At 43.1% G+C, this 26,805-nt stretch overlaps 1 protein-coding gene across 2 annotated transcripts in view; it reads right to left on the bottom strand.

The window, feature by feature from the left end:
* The window catches only part of LOC135233953 (immunoglobulin superfamily member 21-like), a 177,691-nt gene that overhangs the window by 20,765 nt on the left and 130,121 nt on the right, over positions 1-26,805 (bottom strand). For both annotated transcript variants that reach the window (XM_064297960.1, XM_064297962.1), the window contains exon 5: positions 4,886-5,001. In XM_064297960.1, the coding sequence (XP_064154030.1) occupies positions 4,886-5,001 (116 nt within the window). The remainder of the gene's footprint in view (positions 1-4,885; positions 5,002-26,805) is intronic.

Genomic DNA, 26,805 nt, shown 5'->3' with positions numbered 1-26,805 from the left:
GCTGTGGTAGAAGGGGGCATTCCTGCTAATATCACTGCTGCTGTAGTTTGGAAATCAAGCCCGTGTAACCTGTGAAAAGAATTCACATTTTATTGATGATGTTTCTCTTCAGCCACTTACGAAACACCATGTGGCTTCCATAACACCAGGCTTTTTTCACTGTGTCTTGTTTTTGTAGAAATCTCATGATAACCTTTGTTATCTCCTCTCTAGCCTGTTTTTTCCATCTGCAGCAGAGGAGGAAGCCCCTGGCTGTCCGCTGTCTGTACTCAGCCGCTAATGCTCAGCCCTCTCACTGCTAAACCACCCGTTTCTTCGAATTGCCCATATCCTGCTGTCGAGATGGGCAACAAATAGTCCGGCCATAAACTGCGAGGGGATTTCAGTAGAATGCAGATTTAACTGCGGTCCTAGGGGTCTGCAGCTCCGCGGATTTCATCGCGGTCCTACAGGGCAGCAGTGGCCGCAGGCTATTGTGATTTCCTATCAGTCAACACCAAATTTACACCTGTGGGCCTTGGAAACAAGGTGTTTTTGCGAATCAGTGACTTAAATTCAGCGCTTCAGACCTTTATATATGCTTTATATAAGACATGCACCTTCATAGTGGCACATGTATGACTGTAACTTTGCGTATCTCTAGCTGTTATGTTGTTTGCTCACATGTTGTTTGCTCACCTTAGCCCGTGTGCGTCACTCTGGCTAAAAGCATCTTCCAAATGACTAAATTGGAAACGACGACACTCCAGGACTCAACCATCTGCCTTGCCAGACAGGAGGCATTCCGTGATTTTCCCTGTGGTAAGGGTGGAGCGCAAACAGGACTCTGGTACATTCTCGTCCCCAGTTGGGAACAGGAGAAAGTCACAGAGCTCTGAGCCGACACCTACGTGCTCTGCGTTTGAAGATTTGAAGTCTCAATTCCCAAGGAAACATCAGCAGTTCACCCAGATGTTTGGTTCGTGATAGCACACCTCTGCGATGTCTATTTTCATATATCAATGCAGGCCAGGTAGGATATTTCTTTGGTCCCACCCCAAGACACAACATGGAAATGGGTCTCTCTCTCTCTCTGCTTTCCCTCTCTCTCTCTCTCTCTCTCTCTCTCTCGAAATGCACCAACAGGTGAGTGTGTGCGCACAAATATATGCATATGCACATACATGCCCCCCCCCCCCCCCATAGACATTCTGTCAGCTGCCTCTCCTTATCACACCACATTTTGTAAGTTGGGCTCATGCAGAAATTGAGTTTGAGGAAGATAGTTCACATGCGACTCAAAGGTCAGACAACATTGATCAGGGGGGTTCGCGGTGAGACGTGGTCATGCTTGGCGACTGAAACCCTCCCTCCCTGGCCAAAGCTGCAGCCAACCGCACTTCCCCCTGCAGGAGCAGCTGGCTGCAGCCAGCGCTGTCATGGCCTGGAATCGATGCAGAGTACTTTGTTGCTTCTCTTTAGGATGGGGAGCAGAACAGGGCCTTGCTTCTCTTTAGGATGGGGAGCAGAGCAGGGCATTGCTTCTCTTTAGGATGAGAAGCAGAATAGGGCATTGCTTCTCTTTAGGATGGGAAGCAGAGCAGGGCATTGCTTCTCTTTAGGATGGGAAGCAGAGCAGGGCATTGCTTCTCTTTAGGATGGGAAGCAGAGCAGGGCATTGCTTCTCTTTAGGATGGGAAGCAGAGCAGGGCATTGCTTCTCTTTAGGATGAGAAGTAGAGCAGGGCATTGCTTCTCTTTAGGGTAGGAAACAGAACAGGGCGTTGCTTCTCTTTAGGATGTGAAGCAGAACAGGGCATTGCTTCTCTTTAGGATGGGAAGCAGAGCAGGGCGTTGCTTCTCTTTAGGATGTGAAGCAGAGCAGGGCATTGCTTCTCTTTAGGATGGGAAGCAAAGCAGGGCATTGCTTCTCTTTAGGATGCGAAGTAGATCAGGGCATTGCTTCTCTTTAGGATGCGATGTAAAGCAGGGCATTGCTTCTCTTTAGGATGTGAAGCAGAGCAGGGCATTGCTTCTCTTTAGGATGGGAAGCAGAGCAGGGCGTTGCTTCTCTTTAGGATGCGAAGTAGATCAGGGCATTGCTTCTCTTTAGGATGTGAAGCAGAGCAGGGCATTGCTTCTGTTTAGGATGAGAAGTAGAGCAGGGCATTGCTTCTATTTAGGATGAGAAGCAGAATAGGGCATTGCTTCTCTTTAGGATGTGAAGCAGAGCAGGGCATTGCTTCTCTTTAGGATGAGAAGTAGAGCAGGGCATTGCTTCTCTTTAGGGTAGGAAGCAGAACAGGGCATTGTTTCTCTTTAGGATGGGAAGCAGAGCAGGGGGTTGCTTCTCTTTAGGGTAGAAAGCAGAGCAGGGCATTGCTTCTCTTTAGGATGGGGAGCAGAATAGGGCATTGCTTCTCTTTAGGGTAGGAAGCAGAGCAGGGCATTGCTTCTCTTTAGGGTAGGAAGTGGAATACACTAACTCTCCTTCATTTCCTTACGTACCCAGCAGGCCTCTGAAACCTGAGACCTGTACAAGGTGCTTTCTGTCCTCAATGCGCTCCCTGTGCATGCAAACACTTCTCTGGCTAAGCTCTGTATTCTGTACAGGAGATGCATGGTCAGTGCCTATCAGGGTGCAATTGGGGCGCTAGCTGCCACATCTACTGTGTGACTGCCTATAGTCAACAAAGTTTTGATTCAAATCTTTTTTTTTAAATGCCAATTTTTGCTTGTGTTTGGATTTTATTTCTGCTGTTTTTTTTGTCTCTAGTTCCAAGTAGCTAATTTTCCACTGCACCACCGTAAAACATTTGTGGTCAAATGATTTCTATCCTTTTATTTTCTTAATCTTGAAACGTATTTTTGATTTAAATCTACATTTTACAAGCTTTGTTTTTATGCATTCACTTTACAGCACTGGCCTACTGGGGTCCTTTATCAACACTGTGTTAGTTTGGAAAAGATTTATTTTGAAGGGCCCAGATTACTTGATGATACTTTAGATGAAACAAATCGATCGCCTATTTTTTCCATCGCCTTACGGTGAGACACTATTGATCAAACGCTGCAGCAAGGTGCTCTAAGTGAAAATGGGTTTTTAACAACAATTTATAGTAAATGGCAAAATTATGAGATAGAGGCATGTCGACAATGACCATTTTCAGTGGTCACCGTCGAACAAACCAATTTTTTTTGATCACCTTCAGCATTTCGGGTCTGCAAACACACCTATTTATTCCAAACACAGCAATCAGATTGTGAAAAGGCTCCTTTTAGCAGGTGGAACTCATAGCTCTGCCCGAGAACGGGGATGCATATCCCGACGCACCGCGCGATGAAACGCTCTCGGCGATGGCGGTGTTCCATTACACGCAGAAAGCACTTCGGCGAAACCGCACATCTGCTTTCAGACGCGGTTACGGGCTGCGTCCCGCCGACGCCGGCGCCTCGCTGCGCGGCCTGCCGCGCTCATTACCCCGCGCGCGGAACGCTCGCCGCGAGGCGCTCAGGCGACTCGAACCCGCTACCGGGCCTCGCTGACAGACGCCGGGGTTTTAGCTCCCGCCTATCTTACTCAGGTTAGTGCAATAGAGAGAGGGAGAGAGAGAGAGAGAGAGGGAGAGAAAGAAAGAGAGAGAGAGTGTGAGAGGGAAGGAGGGAGAGAGAGAGAGGGAAGGAGGGAGGGAGGGAGAGAGAGAGAGAGAGAGGGAGAGAGAGAGAGAGGGAAGGAGAGAGAGAGAGAGAGAGAGAGAGGAGGGAAAGCAGAGAGCTGAGCTGTAATAACTTACTGCCGCCCAGGGGGCATTCCACCTGCAGAGAGCGGGGCCGAGGTGCAGGCAGCGAGGTTCATTAAAGGCAATAAAGAACAGCGCCGGCCCCACGACCGAAAAAGGGAGATTGAACCGGGGGGAACACAAGGAGGAGAGTTTATGCAACAGTCCATTATTGCAGCGGTAATTGTAACGGGGGGGGGGGGCACGCGATCCCAGGGTGGCGCAGTTTACTGAGAGTCAGAGAGGCAGAAACTGGCTTTCCTCCTCGGACCGGATGCTCGCTGGTTCGAGACCGGGGGTGCCGAAAGATAAAGAATTGCACCTACAGGGAAGATTAATGCGCATTAAGATACGCCCTCAGGTAATGACCCCCTGTGGGAATTAGCTGTGGGCTCTGAAGCACAAGCACTGATCCCACCCTCCCCTGAAACAAATGTGGGCGAGCAACAGAGCTACAGGGAACACTATCGCCAAAGTATTGGATGTTTTTTTTTTTCCAAGATGAAAATTAAGATATGGTCAAGTGAATCGAGTAAACCAGCTATAATCATGTTGATCTGAGGCACAAATCAGCGGTGGAGTGTGTGTGTGGGCATGCGTGTGTGGGCTTGTGTGGCCATGCGTGTGTGTGTGTGTGTGTGTCTGTGCATAATGGAGGTGCCCACGCCAGATTTTTGCATATATTTTGATACACCTGCACTCTTTTATATTGGATAGCCTACGCAATTTCTCTTGGGAACAGTATGCTCATTGTGAGATGCAAGCCTCACTGTTACAGTCAAAACAGATGTGATGGAACATTTTAACATGCCTTTGGATAGTGTCACATCTGATGACAAATGCTGAATATTTACCTGCATCTTGAAGATTTTAGAACTTAAAATAAATATTAAAAAGCCTGCAGAGTCGGTATCATGTAAATACATTTTCATCACAAATTTCAAATATTGTATTGTGTTTGTGTATGGGTTTCAAACATTTTAGTTAGACAGTCACAAAAGTTTTTAAAGGACTGGAGTGTTTTACTGAAGATTTACTGAAGGTTTACTGAAAATACATTACTGATTTATTTATTTTAGTATAATATAGAATGTATTATGACTTTATTTATTCATAATTCTGACTCACCACTGGGGCGGGCTTTCCTCCGGACACAATGCACATCAGCGTGAAATTCTGAGCCCGGTAGCGACTGAACGGTGCTGGAGTGTCTGCTGCAACAACTGAGATGGACAGAGGGGGCGCTGTGGAAGAAATAAAGGCAAGTCAGTCCTGAGCAGCATCATTAACATTCAGTCTTATTTGAAGGCAGTTCTGCATTCACACAGGCAGATGCAAAAGAGCACTGCGAGTGATCAGAGAAAAATACATATCGCATCGTTCCTTTATTTATTAAAAAAAAAAAAGTGCAAGGGCTTTTCAAACTGGTGCGGGGAAAAAAAGTTAAATTAGTCATGTCTCATTTAAATTTATGGGCTGCTCTAGTTTGAAGAGTTTATCTGCCTCGTACACCCTTCTTATGACTTACAGACCATTTCATCTTCAAAGAAAGCGAGAGGGATTTCGAACGGAAGGGATTTCGAAGCACATCAGCCTCCGCTTATTTGTCAGGGTGAGAAAGCCTCCCCCCCCCCCCCCCTCCCTCCCTGACGCCCGCGTGTATCCGGAGAGGTCTCTGTGTGTAGAGACGGCCTAATGAATCGCGCAGGGATCCGCGGCGGCGTGTCTGATGGCTACGGGCAGCCAAAAGGCCTCAGCCACCAGCCCTTTGACCCGCATATTTATTTGTGGGCTCAGTAAAAATCCCTCAGCTGCCGCTGACATCATTATTGTAATCCCTCGCGTACGGTTACGACATCCTTTAATAATTCAGCTCTCCCCTCCGTTCGTTCAATCATACAACAGAACCAATTTGGCAGCGTGATATGTTTAAAATCCCCCCCGGGGGGGCAGGTTAAAGACAAAGCGTGCGTGTCCGCACCCTCCCCGCTTCCGCACTCATCATCCCGAGCCCGGCACTACATCACCGGGGGAACGCGGAGGCGAGCGACCACTCCTCCTACGCCTCCTCCCGCCCGCGACGGTGAAAATAAGAGCACCGGACGCGCTTAAATGGCCGTGGATGGATGGGAAAAGACGAGGCTTTCTTAAGACGGCAAACGCTTTATCGTTGGAGACGCCGTGTTGGAGCATTCAAATTATATTTCTCTTTCGCAGAAGAAACCCGTCCACACCAGAGTGCAGTGATTCTCCAAGTATAATGAGTATAATTACAGTTCTTTTATTTTATGTTTTCAGGGTTACCTCGCATAAGATGATTGCTACCTTGATTTAACACAGTTAATAAATAAATAACATTACCCTATGTCAGGAACTTCCATACTTTCTACATTAATTTCTTTATCTTACAAATATTAAACATGGAGATATATTTGGTACTCATATCTTGCTTAGATGGCCCAGCTTGTGTTACAGCTGGATTCGATGGCGCTGCTTCAATATAGGAATGCATTTACCACAAGTGGCAAAGCATTCAAGTGTTGCACTGTTTTAGGAGCTGGTGCAAATCATGCACCGTTCCTTCGACTGGGTCACTTGTTGGAAATGAGCCCATAACAAAAGTCGTCTTGCTTGAACCTTCCATTATTAACAATAGGCACATCTCCCTACAAAATCTCAAACGCACTCTCAAATTTCTCTCTTCTCTGATGAAAACCCACAAGTTGTGGGGCATTGAACCATTATATACATTTGGAAGTTTGTGGGTGAAAAAGGAAGGAGCTGATCTGGAATCAGATGGGGTTTTTTGGCAAAAATGAACATAAATCCAGGTTTTTTCCATGTGCATCCAAATAGAGGTTCATATGTGAGTGAAATAACCACTGATCCCAGATCTATCATAGCTGACACGTGGACAGGTATTAGTTGAGCAGCCCAAAATGAAAGCTGTCACTGTGACGTACAGAAGTTTCGGTTTCTAAGATCACGTGGTTTTTAACATAAATAAAGTTTCAAAATGTCATTGGCGAAGTATTATATTTCAAAAGTCTGATAAGGTGCTTCACAGCTTAGGCTGGCAGAGGGTGTGCTTTCATGTCATGTTAAATATGCATGTCTATGGTCTACACAAAAGCCGCACCGTCATTATGTTTGGCAATAAATAACGATCCAATTAGCAAAAATACACAAAAAGTCAGATAAAAACCAGAAAACAACGCATTTGATATTGTTTGCTGTCGCTGAGCTTCAAAGGAGTTCATTATGGCATACTCTCTTTGACGCCACTTTGATCATTTCCTAATTCCTCTGATGATGTTATCTTTGTAGACATGCACCGCACACTCTTGAGTGCAATCACCATTTGCATAGAATTATCTATTCTCCTGCATTCACGTTTACAACCTGTAGAACAGAAACAAAATACTTTCATTCGTTCCTGTAATATCCACTGGGTATGTGTACCAATCACATTATGGTGTGGGCACGTGAGTGCTTGCTACATCACACACTGGGTTGTGGGATTAAACGGGTATTGGAATTGAAAAAATAAAGGACACAGGTATGAAGACCTTATGGATTTGAATCGAATCCTTTATTAGACACTAACAGAGTGACAATACAATTCCATTCTACAGTTCCCATCTTATGGCAGCTAGACAGATCTACAGATTTACTTGTCATACATTTATAATGAGGATTGAAACGAAAGGTGAGGCTATAACATGATATTTGTTTACATTTCTTCATTTTGTACAGTTTCATATTTGTGGCACTTACTAATGTAAGGCACAACGATAAATCCTGAGGCAACAATTGACTGACTGACTGAATGGTAGACAGAATGCATGATTCAGTGAGAGGGAAATCAGAGAAATCTGCTTATTCTTCTGTATAATGTGTTATCTCCACATTTATTTTGCATCCAGACAAACAAGTGCGGTGAAATGACAGAGACATTTTAATTTCTGTTCCTGTAAATTGCTTATTGATGAGGTCAGGTACAGCATGAACATACAGTAGCCTATACATTCCGAGGTGTTGGATTAGCTGTCAGAACGGACACAAACGGAATCTTCCATAACCGCACACTGTGACTGAGAAATACATTTAATGACACATCGGCGTTTTCATGAAGTCATTGACTGGAACATTACATGCCACTCATTTTGATGAATGAAGATATTGATGAGTTTTTGCAGCACCAATGGTTAGTGCAGTCTCATTAACCAAAGACCTGAATCATAATAACATACTGGGGCTTTGCTATTAATACTGTGCTCTTATTATATATAAAAGCTTTATTAGGGATGTTAATCATTCCCATTGGAAACACAGTGAGCCTACGTGTTAGTGGGGAGACAGCATACTAAGACTCGGAGAAATGACAGTTAACTGAAGCAAAATATTCTTGTCTGATTTGCAACTATAAAACAGTCTGCAAATCAGACTGACCCATATCCTAACAAATTTGTCTCTTAAAACAAATTTTATATAATCACGCCACTTTCACTAAAGTTTCTGATTTTCAGAGGGGGAAGACTGGTAACAACTCCAAAAACAGGGAGTTATCAGTCTAATGATGCCTATTCAGTCTGGGTGGCTCATCCTGTTCGGGCACCGTAGTGCCCCACGGTCTGGTATTGAATCTTCACTGTGCCGGTGCTAAATGTGGCCAGCAGCCTCACAGTGCAATGCAGTCGGCTCCAGTGTCGCCCAGGGATTGGATGGTATCAGTCAGCCTGGAAGACAGCACCTGAGCGCAAACCAGTGACCCCTGCTGGTCGATCCATCACTCAGCCCGCTGAGCTGTACACAAAGTGTCTTCCTCTGATTCGTGTCTGTGCGAGCGTGTCTTGTGAACTGTGCTGCGATAAGAAGCAGCAGCTGACATTACTTGCTTTGGAGGAGGTTCTGGAAATGAGCGCAAAAAAAAAAAAAAGATTGGCCATTCCAAATTGCAGAAGAAGCTTTAAAAAATGAGAAAACACATTAAAATAATTGTCTCCAGCATAAAGGGGCTTTGATTAACCAGCCACAGCAGGATCAATACAACTCCATGAGGAGGTGGAAGAGGCCATCTCCACTGCAAATCGTGCCAGAATAAGAATAAATAAAAACTTTCTAAACTTCGAAAGGACTGGAAGTTGTGAATGTAATTGTGCAGTCATTAACTACTTCATAATCTCTTGCATTCTTTTGAGAGTGATGTTTACAAAGGAGAAACGGGGTTGGTGTTTGTGGCCTTCATTTGGAAAATCACAGAGTTCACAGTGTTTAAGCCCCGATGAAATATTTTTGTTAATTATTATAAACCTGACTGGCCACATCTGTAAAGAGTTCTGCAAATACAAAATTGTATCCTTTAATCCTCTTTAGAATAGAGACCGTCCATTGTTTGAAATGCGATAGCGTATTTATCATCCACTTTAGTTTAATTGGAATTTCTAGGTGTTGGTGCCTACATCTTTTGTTCAGTATTCTGTTTTCACAGTGATTCATCCTCCCCTGCTCCACAGACGACTAATTGTTAGCAACCTTGGCTCTCACCCAGCTCATAACAGTATTTCTCATTCTTACAAAAACTATTATTCTAGTCTCAAATGAATCTGATTGCTTTAATATTAGTTTCCATCCAGCACTTGGTATTGTGTGTGTAGGCACAATAGAATTCAGTCTCTAGGGGTGAAACTACTGTTTGTACTCATTGTTACTCATGCACCCTGGACATGTAGGTATATCAATGCCCACCATATTAATGTTAACTAATGTAGCATACATATCCACAGTTCCATTGTAGCTGAAAGTCACAAATACCCATCAGGTACACACAATATAAGTCGCAAATGCAAATCATTGACGGTTGTCCATCACCTTGGCGTGGTGATGGACAACAGACTGTCCCTCACCGAGCACATTTCAGCAGTGACACGTTCATGCAGGTTCTTCCTGTATAACATCCGGAGGATCCGCCCCTTCCTCACAACTTACTCGACCCAACTCCTCGTCCAGGCAGTGGTCCTGTCCCGCCTGGACTACTGTAACTCCCTGCTTGCTGGCCTCCCAGCATCATCTATCAGACCCCTGCAACTCATCCAGAACGCAGCAGCGCGTCTGGTCTTCAACCTCCCAGACATTCCCACGTTACCCCCTGCTCACCACCCTCCACTGGCTCCCCGTGATGGCTCGCATCAAATTTAAAACATTAGTGCTTGCCTTCAAAGCAGCCAGGGGGTCAGCCCCTCCCTATCTACGTCAACTCATCAGACCCTACACCCCAGCTAGACCTCTCCGTTCTGCTGCCACATGTCGCCTGGTCCCTGCCCCGGCTCGCACCAGCACCCGGTCACGCCTCCTGTCTGTTCTAGCCCCACGGTGGTGGAATGACCTTCCTGTGCAAGTCAGAACAGCAGAGACCCTGGCCGTCTTCAAACGTAGACTGAAGACTCACCTCTTCAAGCTACATCTCACCTCATCACCCCCCACTACCCTCTAACATTTATTTTTTCTAAAAAAAAAAAAAAAAAAAAAAAAATAGGGTGTACAATTCACACTTTTTTGCAAAGTTATACCTATTGTAGCTCTCTTGCAGGAATGTTGTAAAGCGCTTGTCTCTGAGTTTTGTAATGCACTTGTTGTAAGTCGCTCTGGATAAGAGCGTCTGCTAAGAACCTATAATGTAATGTAATGTAATGTAATGGTTAGTTTGTTTCTAAACCAAAAAACTAAAAAAAATAAAAATAAAAAAGCAACCAAAAAAAAGACAGATATAAAAACTAGAATGCTGTATCTATTAATGCCTCTTTTCCTGGAGCCAATGATAACCTCAGCAATTATGTTTTATGAAGCAGATGATCATTAACTTGACGTGTGATATGATAAAGTATTGCTTTTTCAATTATTAATTGTTCTCCCGATCACAGCCAGCAGCCTGGGGAAAGGGGGAGGGGGGTGGGTTCAATGAATTAAACACTCAAATAAATTGAGCATTCAGGAAAAAAAAAACTGAATGAAAAATCAGTCATTTTTAAGTGGCAGTCTGATAACATGATATAAATTTCAACAGAAAACATCACATCAAAAAATGTGACAAAAATTAGCTTTAATATAAACGTCATGGGCGGTTTGTCTTCATTTGTCACTGAAAGTAAGGTTATAAGTAGTCATTGCTTTTTGACCAGGTGGATGTATTGATGTGCGAGTGCATGTGTGTGCGTGTGTGTGTGTGTGTGTGTAGGAGAATGAATTTTATCGAATGAGAATTCCATAAAAAGATAACACGTGTGTTAAAGTTCCCTTACTGACCCACTGAGCACACTGAAAGACCCATTCCCTGCCCATCTGTGGCACCGAGCGACTCATCTCAATTTAAGATCCAGGCTGCGCCAGCCCGTTCAGCCTGGCAGTGAGTGCAGCCTTACAGTGGTGTCCAGAGTGAGAAATACAGACTCCTTCATCTAATCCATCAGCGCCTCATATGCTTAGGGGAGGGGGAGAGAAAAAAAAATAGAAGAAAAAAGAAAGAGATGCATTTCATCCATTAATGTTGAGTCCTTCATCCACCTCGCAAAGCAATTCACACCAATACCCGTCGTCTGGTCCCACGGTACTGCAGCTTCAAGCATCATTACCCTGCTGACTTTAAAAATAACTGCAAATGGGATTTTCAAATGTCTGAGAAGCAGGACCTCATTTAACAGGGATGCAGAAAGATGGATGCTGCAGCACTCTTAATAAATGCATCTGCTGTTTGGGAAACACCACAGAGTTGCAGAAAGCAGCAAAAACTTCTTTGTTTTCCCAGACAATGCAACCTCATCTTCGGCAACCGGCTCCCACACAGTATGTCCTTAACCTGTCCTTTAACTGGTCTGGGAGAGAGATCCAAATTAGGCTATGCAACTGGGATCCCACTGCTTTTCTGGGAAAGTAATTTACTGATAACTTAATGAAATATTCAAATATTCAAATTTTCACTTTTTAATTTTAAGGCAATTTCACGTCTGTTCCTTCTTTATTATGGGGTTGGGAGGGGACTGGTTACCAGAAAGAAAATGCTGCTACTAATGAAAGTTTTTCCCATTTTTTCCAAATCAAGTTTTTTGGCTCAGGATAAAATATCACATTAGGAAAAAAAGAGCATGCACTTGGATTCAGTGTTCTGGGGACAAACATTGAGAGGAAAGAAAACTGTTCAGAAAATGTTGAGGACAAATATTGATTGAACCAGGGGGATATTTGTGATCTTCAAGGTGCAAAGTGGTTTATGGAGAAGCAGGAACATCTTCAATGACTTCCAAAAATACAAGTAAAAGTCCCAAAATTCTGATGTTCCTTCAGTTTTATTTTCAAACTACTTCACCAAGTTTTTTTGTCTTTTTAAAAAGTAGAATAAAGGATAGCAGCAAAACTACTGTGGCAAAGAGAGAGAGAATGGCACTGTTGATTCATGAACCACAAAAAAAAAGAAAAAAAAAATCTCCATTGTGTGTTATATGGGTAAACAGAACACATTGTGTGTTATATGGGCAAACAGAAAACATTCTGTGTTATATGGGCAAACAGAAAACAGTATAGAGCAGATCGGAAAATATAATTTCAGCGCTAAGGTAATGAAGCCCCCCCACCCACAAGCCCAGCTTTTAGACAAAACAAAATGCAATGAGACAGCTATTGAAAATTGCTTCGGGGCAGAAGCGGAATGAAATTTAGTAGCCGGGATACGGTGTGTGTATGTTTACCTGTGCATGCTGTGCACATACGAACTCGTATAGCTTCGCTGATATACAGCGTATGGAAAATAGTCGCCGTCAGGCCTGACACTGTTGTTTTAGTGTGCGGTCCTGCAGCTCTCAGGGGCTTTGTCAGCAGCTGTGGCAGCACATCTGGGAGGCTTTTGTGACTATATCCTGCCTCTATGTATAAATCCGTCACAGCCGTGACCATTCACTTCGCTGCCTGCGCTCCATTATCAAATTCACCGCGTGTATTGTCTTTCTCCTCTGAATTTTTCACTCTCTTCTAAGAATCTCAATAGCGAATCTCAAAGGCTACCTCTTCGACTGTCGGCAGAACGAACCCCCCCCCCCCCTTTCCCAATGGAAAGATAGCTTTTTAAACTTAAGCTCCCATCAAATTCTCTCCATGCTGCTGGCGTAAGATACGGGCCGCGGAACACAGCACGGGGCGGGACGGCGCGGCGACTCGCGGTTTATTCCATCTCCTCGCGCATTAAGGCGTAAAACTGAGCCTTCGCCGCCGCCGCCGCCACCGCCGCCGCCGCCGCCGCTTTTAAGACGGCGAGCGGGGAATTAAAAAAGGATTTTGTGGAAGTGAGGAGGTAAAAATAGAAAGAGAGAAAAAAAAACCTGTAGCCCCTAATCCCGAGTGGGGGAGGGACGACGACGGGAAGAGTGACAGATGGGTGCCTGCTGCCCGACGTAGGTTCAGTAGCACCGTGACTGGCACCCTCACCCTTTAAACGTGGCACTTATCCTCCAGGGGGTCCCGGTACAATCTGCTACAGTTTGGCCTCCCCCCCCCTTCCTGCATGGGTGACTGGGTAATTTACAGAACTGGTGCATGCCAGCATGCATATGGCTCCCTAGAGCAGAGGCGTCACAGACAAATTAGCTGATCGGTGAAGCTGAGAGGAAGGATGCATGGACATTTTTTACGGCCCCTAATTTACTGTCCAAGAGAAAATGGGACCATAAAGTTATAGGAGACCAGAGAGAGCCGAGCAAGACTGCAGAGAATCCATCACTTCACTGAACCCTCTTAGCTATCAATGCGGAAACACAACCACCCCCCCGCACCCCCCCCCTCCCCCCACTCCCCACAAAAAAAGCTGGTTGTTCCTAACTGATGCAACAAAAAAAGATAAAGGAAGGATAGGTGAGCTTGCCGATAGGGAAACATTTTTTAGGACATTTGTGGGTGACACACAAAAAACTGGAATTAAAGAAAAAGTCTTTAAATAAGAGGAAGGAAAAGTGGCATTCCACTAAAAATGGGCTTGGGCAGACTTGCTAATTACGGTGGGGGCTGTCCTGTATTAATTGTGGATGAGATATGCACAATAAAATACCCTTTTGATTGACATAGAAACTACCAAGCCAAGGCAGGAACAAACATGTGTTCCTGTAGCACTTTCATGTCACACATGTACCGCCATCCAGCACTCGTATCGTTATCTTGATGTTGTAGCTCGCTGTCTTGCCTTAGTTTACTCGCTGACCTAGCCTATACTTACTGTGTGAACTGGACTTTATGTTTTCATGGCTATGAATAACTGTTACATAATGAGTATTTTACCTTATCGGACCTGTGTTCTGTAGTTGTTGCAATGATCTTCGGTGTGCACTTACTGTATGTCGCTTTGGATAAAAGCAGCAAGCCAACTCCGTGTCACTTTTTATCCCCTTGGCAAACTTAAGCTGACTCCACCGAGCAAAATGAATTCCAAGGTTAGCTCTAGTTCTTGAACAAGCCCTGTCGGGGAATATACGAGTCTCCCCATATGGTAGTGGCGGGTGGGGGTGGGGGGTGGTGGTGGGGGGTCTTGCTCCCTGTCTAAATTTAAAACAAAAAATGTTTTAAAAACGAATAAAATAATTAAAAATAAATTATTTGCTCATCCAGTGGACAGACCAATAGCATGCCCCGGTTTACCAAACTTAGGAGCAAGAGTGGTAGAAGCCATTCCATTGGGTGGTCCTTAAAAAACCATACAATCTCTTCAATCCAATTTCTCACTTTTCTGTGATGTCAGAGCAAGATGAGAAAAAGTTTTGATTTGACATGGTGTGCTATGCCCTCCCTACCAAGTTCCTACTCATACAATGCAATAGCCTCAGTTACTGGAGCTATCTTGGGACTTCTTTTACCACCGTGCATATCTAAATTTGAACAGATTAATTTCATATAACAGAAAACATATATTCTCCAGCTATCAATTTGGCTATTCCCACTAGACCTTTCCGGCTTCAGAAAGCCTGACGATTTCCCATTTTAAAATGACATAGTCAAGAGCCGGGTAACATTTCAAAATGGTACATCTGCTGCAGGCAAATTGGTACAATTTTGAGCCAATGGCACTTTTTGAGCCAATTACACTACTTGAAGTGCTTGACATCCATTTTGCGAAGTGATTTAAAAAGAAAGGCTTCTTTGGCCGGGCCGGAGGACCCTTTGATACACCAGTTATCTTGGAGACGGAGTGGTGAGATGGCATCTCTCTTATGGTCAATGCACCAGGCCAATCTGAAGCATGAATTACCAGTGGTTGCCAAATGGAAACACTCCACACCACGCCATGGTGGGACTTTTTACTGTTGAGCTTTCCGTACTAGCTACCAGCTAGCTATCGCCAGTCACCCTGAATGCTGGCACAGCATGGTGAACGTCCCTAAAACATGCAATGCCACAGCAATGAAAACAACCTCACGCTGACATCCATCGGTGACCTCTTCGCAGGGGTCCACTGCTTCACAGAGTTCTCCCATGAATTTTAGCTCACAGGATGCTAATGGAATGGGGCAAGGCAGATCCGCCAGGATCTTGACCTGAACTAGAGTCCGAGGACCAGGAGATGCAAAACAACTCAGATCCATTGCCATATTTCGCCACAGACATAGCGTCCTTTACAACATAAGCGTCCTTCTTCCAACACCAAACCCACAGCTGGTGTGCATGGCCAAAAAGCTACATATTAGCCTCATGTGATCGTTGCACCCAGTTTAAATCAAAGTTCCATTAATGAGCTTTGATTGAAACTGAGTGTTTTGGAGGGCAATGCATTCTAAAAGCGTTTTCTGTCTACCTTTGACGCATTGACGTGATACCATGAAATTTAGTCAAGATCATCATTTTCCACATCAAACTACCAATGTCAGTTTGTGCCACACGTCATCTATCTGACACTCTAATTAGCTGATTATGGTCCACGGCGGTGTCATTAGATCTCATAGCTTTGCTTTTCAGCTTTTCAGAGTTCAGGGAGTTTAGTCTGCAGAAATAATAAATGTAATTTTGCACAAATCATTCCTCATTTACACTAATATTTATGCTTAGTCTAATATTAACAATACATATTTGCTTACAACAAACTAATCCAATACAATGTCTAAAGCAAGTTGCAATTTCTCATATAGCATACACACACACGAGCAATTACAGATATTGTATTACTGGACATTAACATTTCAAAATTACTGATGAGGTAAAATGATAATGAAAAAGATGATATTCACATTTTAAACTCAAATGTAATGACATTTTTAAATTTTGAAAATCGATTTAAGAATCAGTTAAGGGTCATAAAAAAGTTATTCTTTAACCCAATAACTTACAAGCATTTCAAAATATTCTAACTAATAACTCCATGTACTTGCACCTGCCTTTCAATTTCTGTAGAGGCTTTCTGTAGCTCATGTCAACAGGCAGGTGTACTGCAGTGATTACACATGGTACATAAAATGGTTTCTTGCTGTACCCCTTGCAATTGGCTCACCAAAATTACCAAGAACTCCTTGCCCTTGCATCTGTAATCGTTCTTCATGTTATTGTCAAGGGGCCTCCAGATCTGTTGTAAAAGCAGTGTTGAGTTCATATAAAAATGTCAGGTAGACTGCTAAAGCAGGCTTAGGACAACCAAGCTTCTAAAATCTGTTCAAGGTCACACACAAAAAAGCACAGCAATAAATCCCAATCCCTCAAATTCCTTACAGCAGCATTTCTAGGCATCTCTTTTCAGGCCGATTTATAGTTCGGCCACAGCCTTTAAATTAAATCCAAATTCTATGTCCTGACACCTATTTCAATTCAAGTTTGAATTCAGGAGCTGAATTGGAATTTATTAGCTGTTTTCAATTCACTTCAGAATTGATCCCGAACCTACTGTGCAATGATTCACTGGCAGACGCTGCACCAAATGGCATACAGTTCACTGACAAAAAACCGGAATATGTGTGAGGTTCGGTCTGCTTGTTTAGAACATTATTATTTATTACATATAATTGCATTAGACATGGATGGGTACTTTACAGATTTCACACCAACATGCATTCTGCACACAGTATTGGGCATATGGAGAGTTACTGCAGAGAAGGGAGAGGTTTCACACTCTTGCAGGTTATAGGCTGTGAAGCAGATGCTTTGGGATTTAATTGCATGACTCAATAGTTCAGGGATTTTGAATCACTCAATACTAAAATAAATCAGACACATGGATTGTTTAAACAACGGTTGTTGCTGCTATTATTAATATTATTATTATTATTATTATTATTATTATTATTATTATTATTATTGTTGATGTTGTTTTGCTTTTCCACTACTGTAGCCACCTTTCATCCCATAGTATCTGAGGATTGTAAATGTTATTGTTATGTTACCGTGTTATCACTGGCTACTTGCAGGTGTGTTTAGCCTACAAAATCTCATGCTACGGTTATTTGGATATTTTTGGTTTAAATTCCACAGATAGGCCCAATGCCAAATCCATTAAAAGTACCATCAGTCATGCAATGACCCCCACCCTGCTCCCGTTTGCATTTGGTTGCGTGGAAGTTGACGTGCGGCAATACGCGCAGTTCATGATCTCCACATCCTGCAGAACAGGATTTTAATAATCTGGAGGTTGCAGCTTAACTTGTCCCCACTTTCTATGGAGGGAAAACTAATAAAAAAACATCAGCTTCCTAATTATTCATATGCTTTTATGAAGCCAAAAGTGGGTCCATTTCTCCATTTTAAAATTAGATGCACTTTAAAAAAAATTGACAAAGCTCATGTACTAATATAAAGCTTAAAGAGTAAAAGGGATGTTTCAAGTGGAGCGGAGAATCAGAAATGAAAGCTGTAACAGCCATTAATAATAATTATATCGGAAAAGCACAAGGTTATGCATGCCTATACACACGATTCACTTTATAAAGATGATTAAATAAAGGATCAGAGAGGATTTATGCAAAGAGTCTTTTTCTTTATTTAAAACAAATGTTGACTTTCATTGTAATAATTTCACATTTTGCTTCTCTGACGAAATTGAATGAGTATTCTCCAAGTGAAATCATTACTTAACACAATTTTTCATATAAAAGTTATGTGCAACTTCAAATTTCAAAGTTTTTAATGCAATAAAATGGCCAAACGTTTCTCCACTTTCAAGTTAGGCATTAACTGTTACATAATGAGAAGTGCAATGTCTAGTTTTCTTAACAGATGTAATTATTCAAGGAAACTTAATTCATGTTGCTTCAGTTTTATACTGTATCTGTTTTTATGTCAGTATAGTGTATTTATAGAAGTGTTGCAGTCTCAGTAGATTGTAAGTGTAACCAGTAAGTATAGGGGTGTCGCCATAGGCAGTTAGTGCCTTGGGAATGTGGGGCGTGTGACTTCCCTAGAGTCTGCTGGTTTCTTTTTAATCTCAAAGTCAAAATGCATTGTATGTATATATTGTAAAGTCTGGGACTGATCTACACATCTTGGATCTATTGTTTCTGAGTTATGATTGGGGAAATACCTGGGGAATTTTGGGGCGGGGGTATGTGAAGAGTTCAGGTATAAGGGAGTGGAAATAGTTTTCTGTAAGTCTACTTTAAGGGAATATGGAACTTTTTAAATGTAAATGGGGTTAAAACCACCTCTCAAGTCAACAATTTCATCATCAGTCCCTTAGCTTTCCCTTAACTCAATGTTCCATCTGCCTGCTAAGATTTAGCTCCACTTTGCTACCATATTTCCAGCTTATCTTAGCTAGCTAGCTGACCATGATCCATCTTAAAGCTTCCCCTGTGTACCAAAAACTACAATATCTGTGATACTATTTTGCCGTCTTTCGGATGAGACGTTAAACCGAAGTCCTGACTCACTGTGGTCATTAAAGATCCCATGACACTATTCGCAAAGAGTAGGGGGTTCCCCGGTGTCCTGGCTAAAATCCCAGATCTGGCTCTCGCGAAAACTTGCCACCTAATCATCCCCTGATTTAATTGGCTAAAAAAATGTTCTCTCCCTCCAGTGGAGCTGCTCAGTGGCCAACAATAGAGGATTGTGGTTGTACTGGGCAGCTCCCAGGTGTGAATGTGTATGAGTGTGAAGCAGGGCGTTGCTGCAAAAGAGCATCCGTGCTCAGCGAACCTACCCTGGGTAAATAAAGGTTAAATAAATTTTTTTTTAAATAAATAAAAACACAAAGTTTTGACTTAGTAATTAAAAATGCGTCTCACTATTAAGATTTGTGGGCTACCTGCCCTTCCCAGCCACTCTGACTGACAGTATCAAAGCTATAAAAAACAAAGGATGACAGCATGTCAGCATCTCCTCGCACACCTGTGATCCCCGCTGGTTGATCGGCACACACAAGAGCACGTTTTCAGCTTTCTGTGTGCGATACTGACTTGGGAACTGCGGTGTGATAAGAAGCAGCATCTTTCATCTATACGTTGGAGAAGAGCACATTCTTGTCCGCGCTTTCCTGAACCCACAGCAGGGGTTAAGGTGAGTGTTACAGCATGAGCCTGATTGAGAATTCTAATTCAGGCATAGTGAGGGAAACACATTAAGATATTGTTGCAGTAGCCAGTCACTACAGAGACCCAGCTGGAGAAGGACCATTCTATATGGGACACGGTTCTCAGCAACATTGGGGCAATAACGGTATAAATGTTATTTATTTCACTGGTTAACTTTGTTTGCTGTAACTCTGAAGTGCATGCATTTTAACAGAAGATAAACTGAAGATAACCCATAATTGTAATTTAGCCATTTCTTACAGGTGTGTTCTTGTTGCCAGCAGAGGGTGCCACACCAGGAAGATGCAGCATTTATTCCCTTTCACACATTCGTACACAGGTGTAATTCTATTTCCTTTTTTCCTATTTAATCAGATGGAAACTGACAGACAGCTCTGTATGGATTGTACCCTGAGAAGGCTGTGACATGGGCCTAATTTTCTCTATTAACAGTCGGTGTGGATCCACTGAATTGTGGCTGAGCTGAAATCTGTTATATTCCATAAACTTCACTTTGCATTATTACACCTAGTGAGGCATATCTATTCAGACAGACTAAATAATCATATATGATGATGATGTCAACACACTTTTACCTGAAAAATACTGATGTGTTTTAAACACACAAGAGGTCCAACACAGTACAGTGTGACAGTGTAGTGTAATGGTTAGGGGAAATGGTCTAGCATTTCCAAGGTTGCAGGTTTGATTCCAATGTGGGGCACTGCTGTTGTACCATTAAGTATGGTACTTAACCAGAGTTGCTTCAGTGAACATCTAGCCAAACAAATCGGTTGTGTGTCAGAAAAAGTAATACATAAAAAAAGAAAGTTCCCCTGGATAAGAGGGTCAGATAAGTGCTGTAACCCCATGTGAACCCCACCCATCTGAAAAACAGTTTATGCTCTGAACTCTAGCTTTATCCCTGTCAATACTGAATTATTCAAAGAGAGTGTAGTATCTTAGATTTTGACCACTCATAACAGACCATGTACACAAGATAACAATAAATCATTTCAAGGAATAAGTAAAATAGTGCAGTACATGGTGTTTCAGCACAATGCAACCACATCTGACCCCCGAAGGGAAAGCTTTGTATGGTCTTTCACCCCTGATGAAAAGCAGGGTTCACAAGTCCATGCGGCCATTCCTCAGATGGCTACACACCTCACAGGATGGATACACCCTTCAGAGAGCTCTCATTAGACCGTGTGCAATTCACACACTAAATCTCATTAAAAATGGCAGGAGCTAGTGAAATATTACATAATGTACATTTAATGATTTGGATAACCATGGCAAGTGAGAGTATGTTGGACAGCAATGCACACCAAGTCCACAAGACCACGCCCACCACACCATGTCTGAAATCAACCAGCCATTCAAAATCAGAATCAAAATTATGTGTTGAGCACTCAGAAAGAGAAACAGTCTGCATTTGTGAATGGAAATTTACACAATGCTGCTTTCGGCCTTGCCAAAACCTGGAGGGTACACAGAATCTACCGCGCGCGCCCCAGTCTGCCGTATGCAAACGGGAGTTTAAAAAACCACCGTGGGGTCAGCCTGGTATTTCTGTGGCCAGCGCCGTAACATCTGGACCAGGCTGAGATCCAGCACGGGGGGCCCCGCGTTCATTTTAAATTTTGCCGGTGTGAATATTCAATTTGGCAGATGAGTCATTCTCATGGTCTGTCCAGGTCGCGGGATAATTAAATGGAGAAAAAAAAAAAAACCCTGATGGCTGAAAGGGAGAAGACAGGTGGAGAGAGGGGAACGGGACACAATAAAGGAAGTGTTATTACTCCGTTCAGTACCACTGGCTTCCCAGGATTTCTACTACATGATTTTATTACAAATGCACAAAGCCGGGTTATGAAGGCTCCTTTAAACCTTTCTGTCTGCCAAATGAAGCAATTTAATAGTAAGATTCAATTTAATGCAACACCCCCCGTATCCTTTTGCTGTCCGAGCTTAAATATACTGACTTGGTGTGAGATCTTTGATACCAAGGGTGACTATTTAAACAAAAGGTCTTTGTTTTTTTCAATAATATGGTGCCTACAATGTTATGTGACTTATGTGACTACAATATTAACCTGATGTAAGACCAAGAAGTCCCCTTTTCAATTTAGACATAGAATGGGGGGGGCAGGGGTGGCTAACCATGGTCCTGGAGAGCCGTGGGGTATGCGGGTTTGTGTTTTAACATAATTAGGAACCCAAGAAACCAGGTTGACTAGGTGACCAAACCGCAATCACAATTGCTGAGTGAACTGATTGAGGGGCTGAGTAACAACATGAACCTGGACACCTGCGGCACTCCAGGCCCACACGGGGCTTAAGTCATATCTAAGTGGAAAATTCAACTACTCAATTTTTAAAGCTAAGGGGGAAAAGTGCAGAAAACAATTGTGTGTGTGTGTGTGTGTGTGTGTGTGTGTGATGTGTGTACTGTCGGATTGCCTATGGTTAACACAGCTGACGCTTCATTTAATTGGTCAATTAAAATGTTCACAATTGTGCAAGACATGCATTTTCCAAACCCATTGTCAGGGTTGGATTTTTTAAATGGACTGACTGAAAAAAAGCTTCATGAAGGGAATGTTTTCCATGGCTTTACTGGCTCCACCTATGCTACATCTCAAACTAAACCCTAAAAACCATTTACTGCTTTAAGCAGTAACCTATGCATTAACGGCTCCTACTAGTTCTGACTTGCATGACACGGCACCAGTCTCTCACTGTCTAAGTCTTTCTGTATGCACTTATGGTAGGTGTTACATAGAGAACAGTGTCTGCTAAATGGCTAAATTCGAGGGGGAAAAATAACAAGTGTTCTGCAGGTACTAAAACCCCCGACCCTTTGTCTTCAAAACAACACGATTCTTCATATTTGCAACCTGCATTTCCACTGCGGCTACCGGGAAAAATACAGGACCAATTACAGCACAAATAAGCAGAGGTATTTCAGTTGGCAATTTCGCTTTTTTGTAGCCGTGGTAAATACAGACAGGTTAGTATTGACAGTATCGAGCAAAAAGGAAAGGGCTGCAGTTTGTTTCATTTTCAAATGAACCATGAGTAATGAAGGTGTCAGAGCAGAAGCTAACAGCTCAAGTGTTGATAAAATCGTTGTCTGAATTCCCAAGAGGATTCTGTGAGATGCAACTGGGCTTAATTCTCAATTTTTTTTTTTTTCCCTTAGGCAATTTGGGGGGTGGGGGGGTGGGGGGGTGGGGGGGACCACTGCAGTTCGGCAAATGTTCGAACATCAACACACTCACACAAAAAAAAAAACGGCTATGATGAAAATCACGGGCGGGCGACAGGGCGGCAAATTAGCGGCGCGTTTATTTGTTTATGATAAAACGCAGCTGGCGAGGGGCCAGCGCTGCAGCTGTACCAACCGCGCCGCTCTGCCTCAGGTTTGTGGGCTTAATGCGAGGACGACACGCGGCGGAGCGCGTGATGACAAAACAGCAGCGGTGACGGGACATCAGACGCTGGCATTTCAGTCTCATTTCGAGACCAAAGCATCAAAACGCTCCCACTCCACTGTACAAGCTGACACGGCCACTGTCAGCCTGTTAAGGAATTCTGAGCACTGGATCTTTGAATTAGAAAAAAAGATGATGCTCTCCAGACATGTTTTATACATGCTGGTATTAGCATTATTAGCCTTCGTTTCTGTAGTTACCCTTGCTCTTGTAATCACAGTGCATACATTCATGTACATTGTTTTGTGAATCATTGTGGACAATGAAGTCTGTAAAGGAAAGCAATATAGGCTACTGAAATTTACCACACAGACTCTGGTGCTAACCATGCACGCAGTAAAATATCCAGTGTTGATTCAATTTGAACACGGTAAATATGAGCCCAAAAGAGACCAAACGTATGTAGTCTGTAAGAGTTGTTTTGACACTGAAAGACATACCTCAAACTGTATGTAGAAAACTGAGAAACATATGGTTCAATATGAAACGTATATGATAACATGAAGCTGTTTTGTTCACCTTTCTCCTGAAACAATCTTATCAGGTAAGACCAATAAACATTTTCAGAACTTAGTAAGGTGGTTCAACAGAAATATGTGTGTGTGTATGTGTTGGTAGGGGGTCAGGGTAAAATACTGATGCTCCCCACCTCACTATAACATTCTTGTCTTGTAGGAAGACGTTTTGTAGGGTTATAATTTTAGTGAATACAGAGATTCTTAATGACCTGTACAGAAGGTTTTGAGAGGAAGACATAAACTACCATGCATTTTTATTTCTCAGCTACCTCAGCCATAAAATCATCTCTCTCTCTCTCGCCTTTTTCACTCCCTCTCCATCTCTGCTCTCTTTTTTGCTTCTGTCTGTTCAGCCTTCTCACCCTCTCCCTCACTCTCTCGCTCTCTCTCTCTCTCTCTCTCTCTCAACAAGAACACGCCTGTAGGAAATGGCTAAATGACAATTACGGGTTATTTTTGTTTATCTTCTGTTAAAATGCATGTTGAAGGTGTGTGACGAGAGAAGTCAAAAGAGTTGAATATCTTATTAGTCTGAAAGGAAGCGGTAGTCTTTTCAGACGCGAGCTGACAGGAAATGGGGGAGGAGCCCCCACTGTGAATGCGTAGCAGGGCAACACCTGCACTGCAATTTAGCTGACACGCCTGCTCACTTCCTCTGTGCCTCACCTTGAAAAAATCAGAATGACAAAACTGTCACGGCAAGGTCACAGCCTCCTCAAGTTCATTACGGTAAACGGGTAATGGCTGCGCTCCGTTCTTTATTTAATGTTCCCCAACACATGGTCTGCGGTGGCCTTTCCAAACCCAACAACAGCCTGTGATGCTATTCAACTTCCTTAATCATATTTTTATATTACATTACAATCATTTGGCAGATGCTCTCATTCTCGTTTATTTTCACATTAACATGGTTACAGTTCTATCGTACTGTCACCCAAGCCCGATGTCTTATTTTCATAGTGTGACGCAGAACAGAAACGCCCATGCACAGGTGTGTGTGTGTGTGTGTGTGTGTGTGTGTATGTGTGCGTGTGTGCGCGTGTGCATGCGTGCATGTGTGTGTGCGTGTGTGTGCGTGTGTGTGCATGCGTGCATGTATGTGTGCGTGTGTGTGGATGCGTGCATGCATGCATGCGTGTATGGCAACAAAACAAAACAAGAAACTTTAGCAATAAGGCGTGCAAAAAATCTATTACAAGGACTTACAATAAAAAGGGCATTTGTTAACTTAACTGCTGGACTGGCTAGCTGTCTGTGCTCATTAGAGGAAGGAGTAAGCAGGAGTAAGGCATTTAGCACACTCCTGTCTGGAGCAACTTACACAACATTCATATATACTGTATATATAACTGGATATTTACTTAAACAATTCAGGTTTTGCTTAACATCAGGCGCCCTGCTTGGGAATCAAACCTTCACAGCTGTCACTGGTTAACACCAACATTAAACACATCTATCAAGTGAAACATTTTTATACAGTGTGGATATTTCCTCACATAAAATATTGGATTGTCCTCTCGAAGGGGGTAGAAATATTTTGTTAGATTTTTCAGAATACATTGCTTTGAGCCAATAGCTCTGCCAACACACCTGCACATACATCATGTCAAGCAAAGTAAGTTTATTAAATTAAAACAAGTATGCAATGTACCACTCATGAAAAACTGAGCCCACGACAATTAAAATTAGCATTCTGGCTCAGAGTACTTAATTGTTTCATGCTGTACTACCTTTCACAGACTTTAATTATGATGCACTCTATTCTTATGAGTGAGTCATACAGTTTGGTTTTACAGTGATGCTGTCAGCCGCTGAAGTTTGCAAGCTGGGCTCACAGACATGAGTCTCAACAGGCGGACCTTCAGTCACACGATCGACCAGTCAGCGGTTGCTGGTGGGCGATGAGCTGCTGTCATCCCTGCTGGCTGAAACTCATCATTGGTAGACTCAGCCAATCGTGTGCTGCCCAGCAGGGCTGTCAGGCACAGTCCGCACTGGCATGGTCCAGATTCAATACCGGACTGTAGCACCCATCCATGCACAAGAAACAATACCTTAACGGAAAACCAGAGCATGGGGCCTATCCATGCACAAGAACAGTACCTTAACAGCAGCCAGACCATGGGGCCTATCCATGCACAAGAACAGTACCTTAACAGCAGCCAGACCATGGGGCCTATGCATGCACAAGAACAGTACCTTAACAGCAGCCAGACCATGGGGCCTATCCATGCACAAGAACAGTGCCATAGCAGACTGTGGGTTTCATCAACACACTGGACCAGTGCCTTAACAGGACACACTTGATTCATATCCTTCATTTATGTTCGGAAGGGAACCAAGGCAGACCATTTGCACGCTGATGCATGACTGTACACAGTTCACAGAGACTAATATGAGTGCCAGCCAAGTCTCTTGAGAACATCATTAACACACAGCCTAACACCGGTCTTGCACCAAATTTGCTGTTGAAAAGTCTTATTTCTACCCCAAAATGGCTATTTACTCCTCTAAGGACCATCATCTGTGCTCCGCATGGCTTCACACAGCACTTCAGCTGTTTACGACAACTACAAATCTCACTCAGGGGGTGTTCAAGTACATCTCTAATACCTTCATTTCCCCAAATAAACAGAAAGTACAGAACTTCTCACATGATGCAAGCCAACCATCACTTCCATCATGATGACAGACTCTCACTATTACTAGTCAATGTTCATTTGAAGTCCTGGGTCTAATGTAGGGGTGAGACTGGGGCTGAAGGTAAGGGGTGACCTTTTGTGCATCTGCAAATTGCTTGCAGACGATGCAATACTTGACAATAAATATATTTTTGTTATTTCTTTCCTTTTTCTATTTTATTATATTAGGAGTATATTGTGCTGGGAAGTTCTCAGACCAGATGGTTCAGCATATGTGCCGCAACTTCAGTCCAGACTGTGTGAATTCCTTATTGTGCCTGCTGTGAACTCTGAAGGTTTATTTGCAGGGACAAATAACACAAACCGATTTAAACAAAGCAACAAGGAGAAAAAAAAAAAACCCGAAGAGATTAATGTGAACTGAGTCGGGCACTGAACTGGGTAATAAATTGGGCATGGGTGACAAAAGGAAAGGTGAAACCACAGCAATATTATGGTTCGGTCACACTCATTCTGACTCATCAAACTGCCTGACAGGAAATACAGAAAGATTCTTCATACCACTTTAGTTTCATCCTTCCGCCTTTTAAAAGTTTTTTGGCTGCCCTCTGCTCCCCGGTGAGGCGTCACCGGCTAGCTGATATGTAATTGGGGTTGTGGTAATGCCACAGACACACAGAGACTACCTGTCATATTTTCTTTTTCAAACAGGAAGTCCTCGGATCCCCTGTGGTGAGATTGACTGACAGAAGGCACATCATAACTCACACTGACATTCAGAAGTTGCGCAGACAGGTTGTCACAGGGGAGGTCCCGCTAATTAACATGTTTTTTTTTGGTTATTCAGTGTCAGCTCTCTGGGGAAATGAC

This window comes from Anguilla rostrata, chromosome 11 (genome assembly GCF_018555375.3).
Source record: "Anguilla rostrata isolate EN2019 chromosome 11, ASM1855537v3, whole genome shotgun sequence".
Lineage (NCBI taxonomy): Eukaryota > Metazoa > Chordata > Actinopteri > Anguilliformes > Anguillidae > Anguilla > Anguilla rostrata.
The sequence above is the reverse complement of the archived record's forward strand: the minus strand, read 5'-3'. Positions and strand labels throughout refer to the sequence as shown.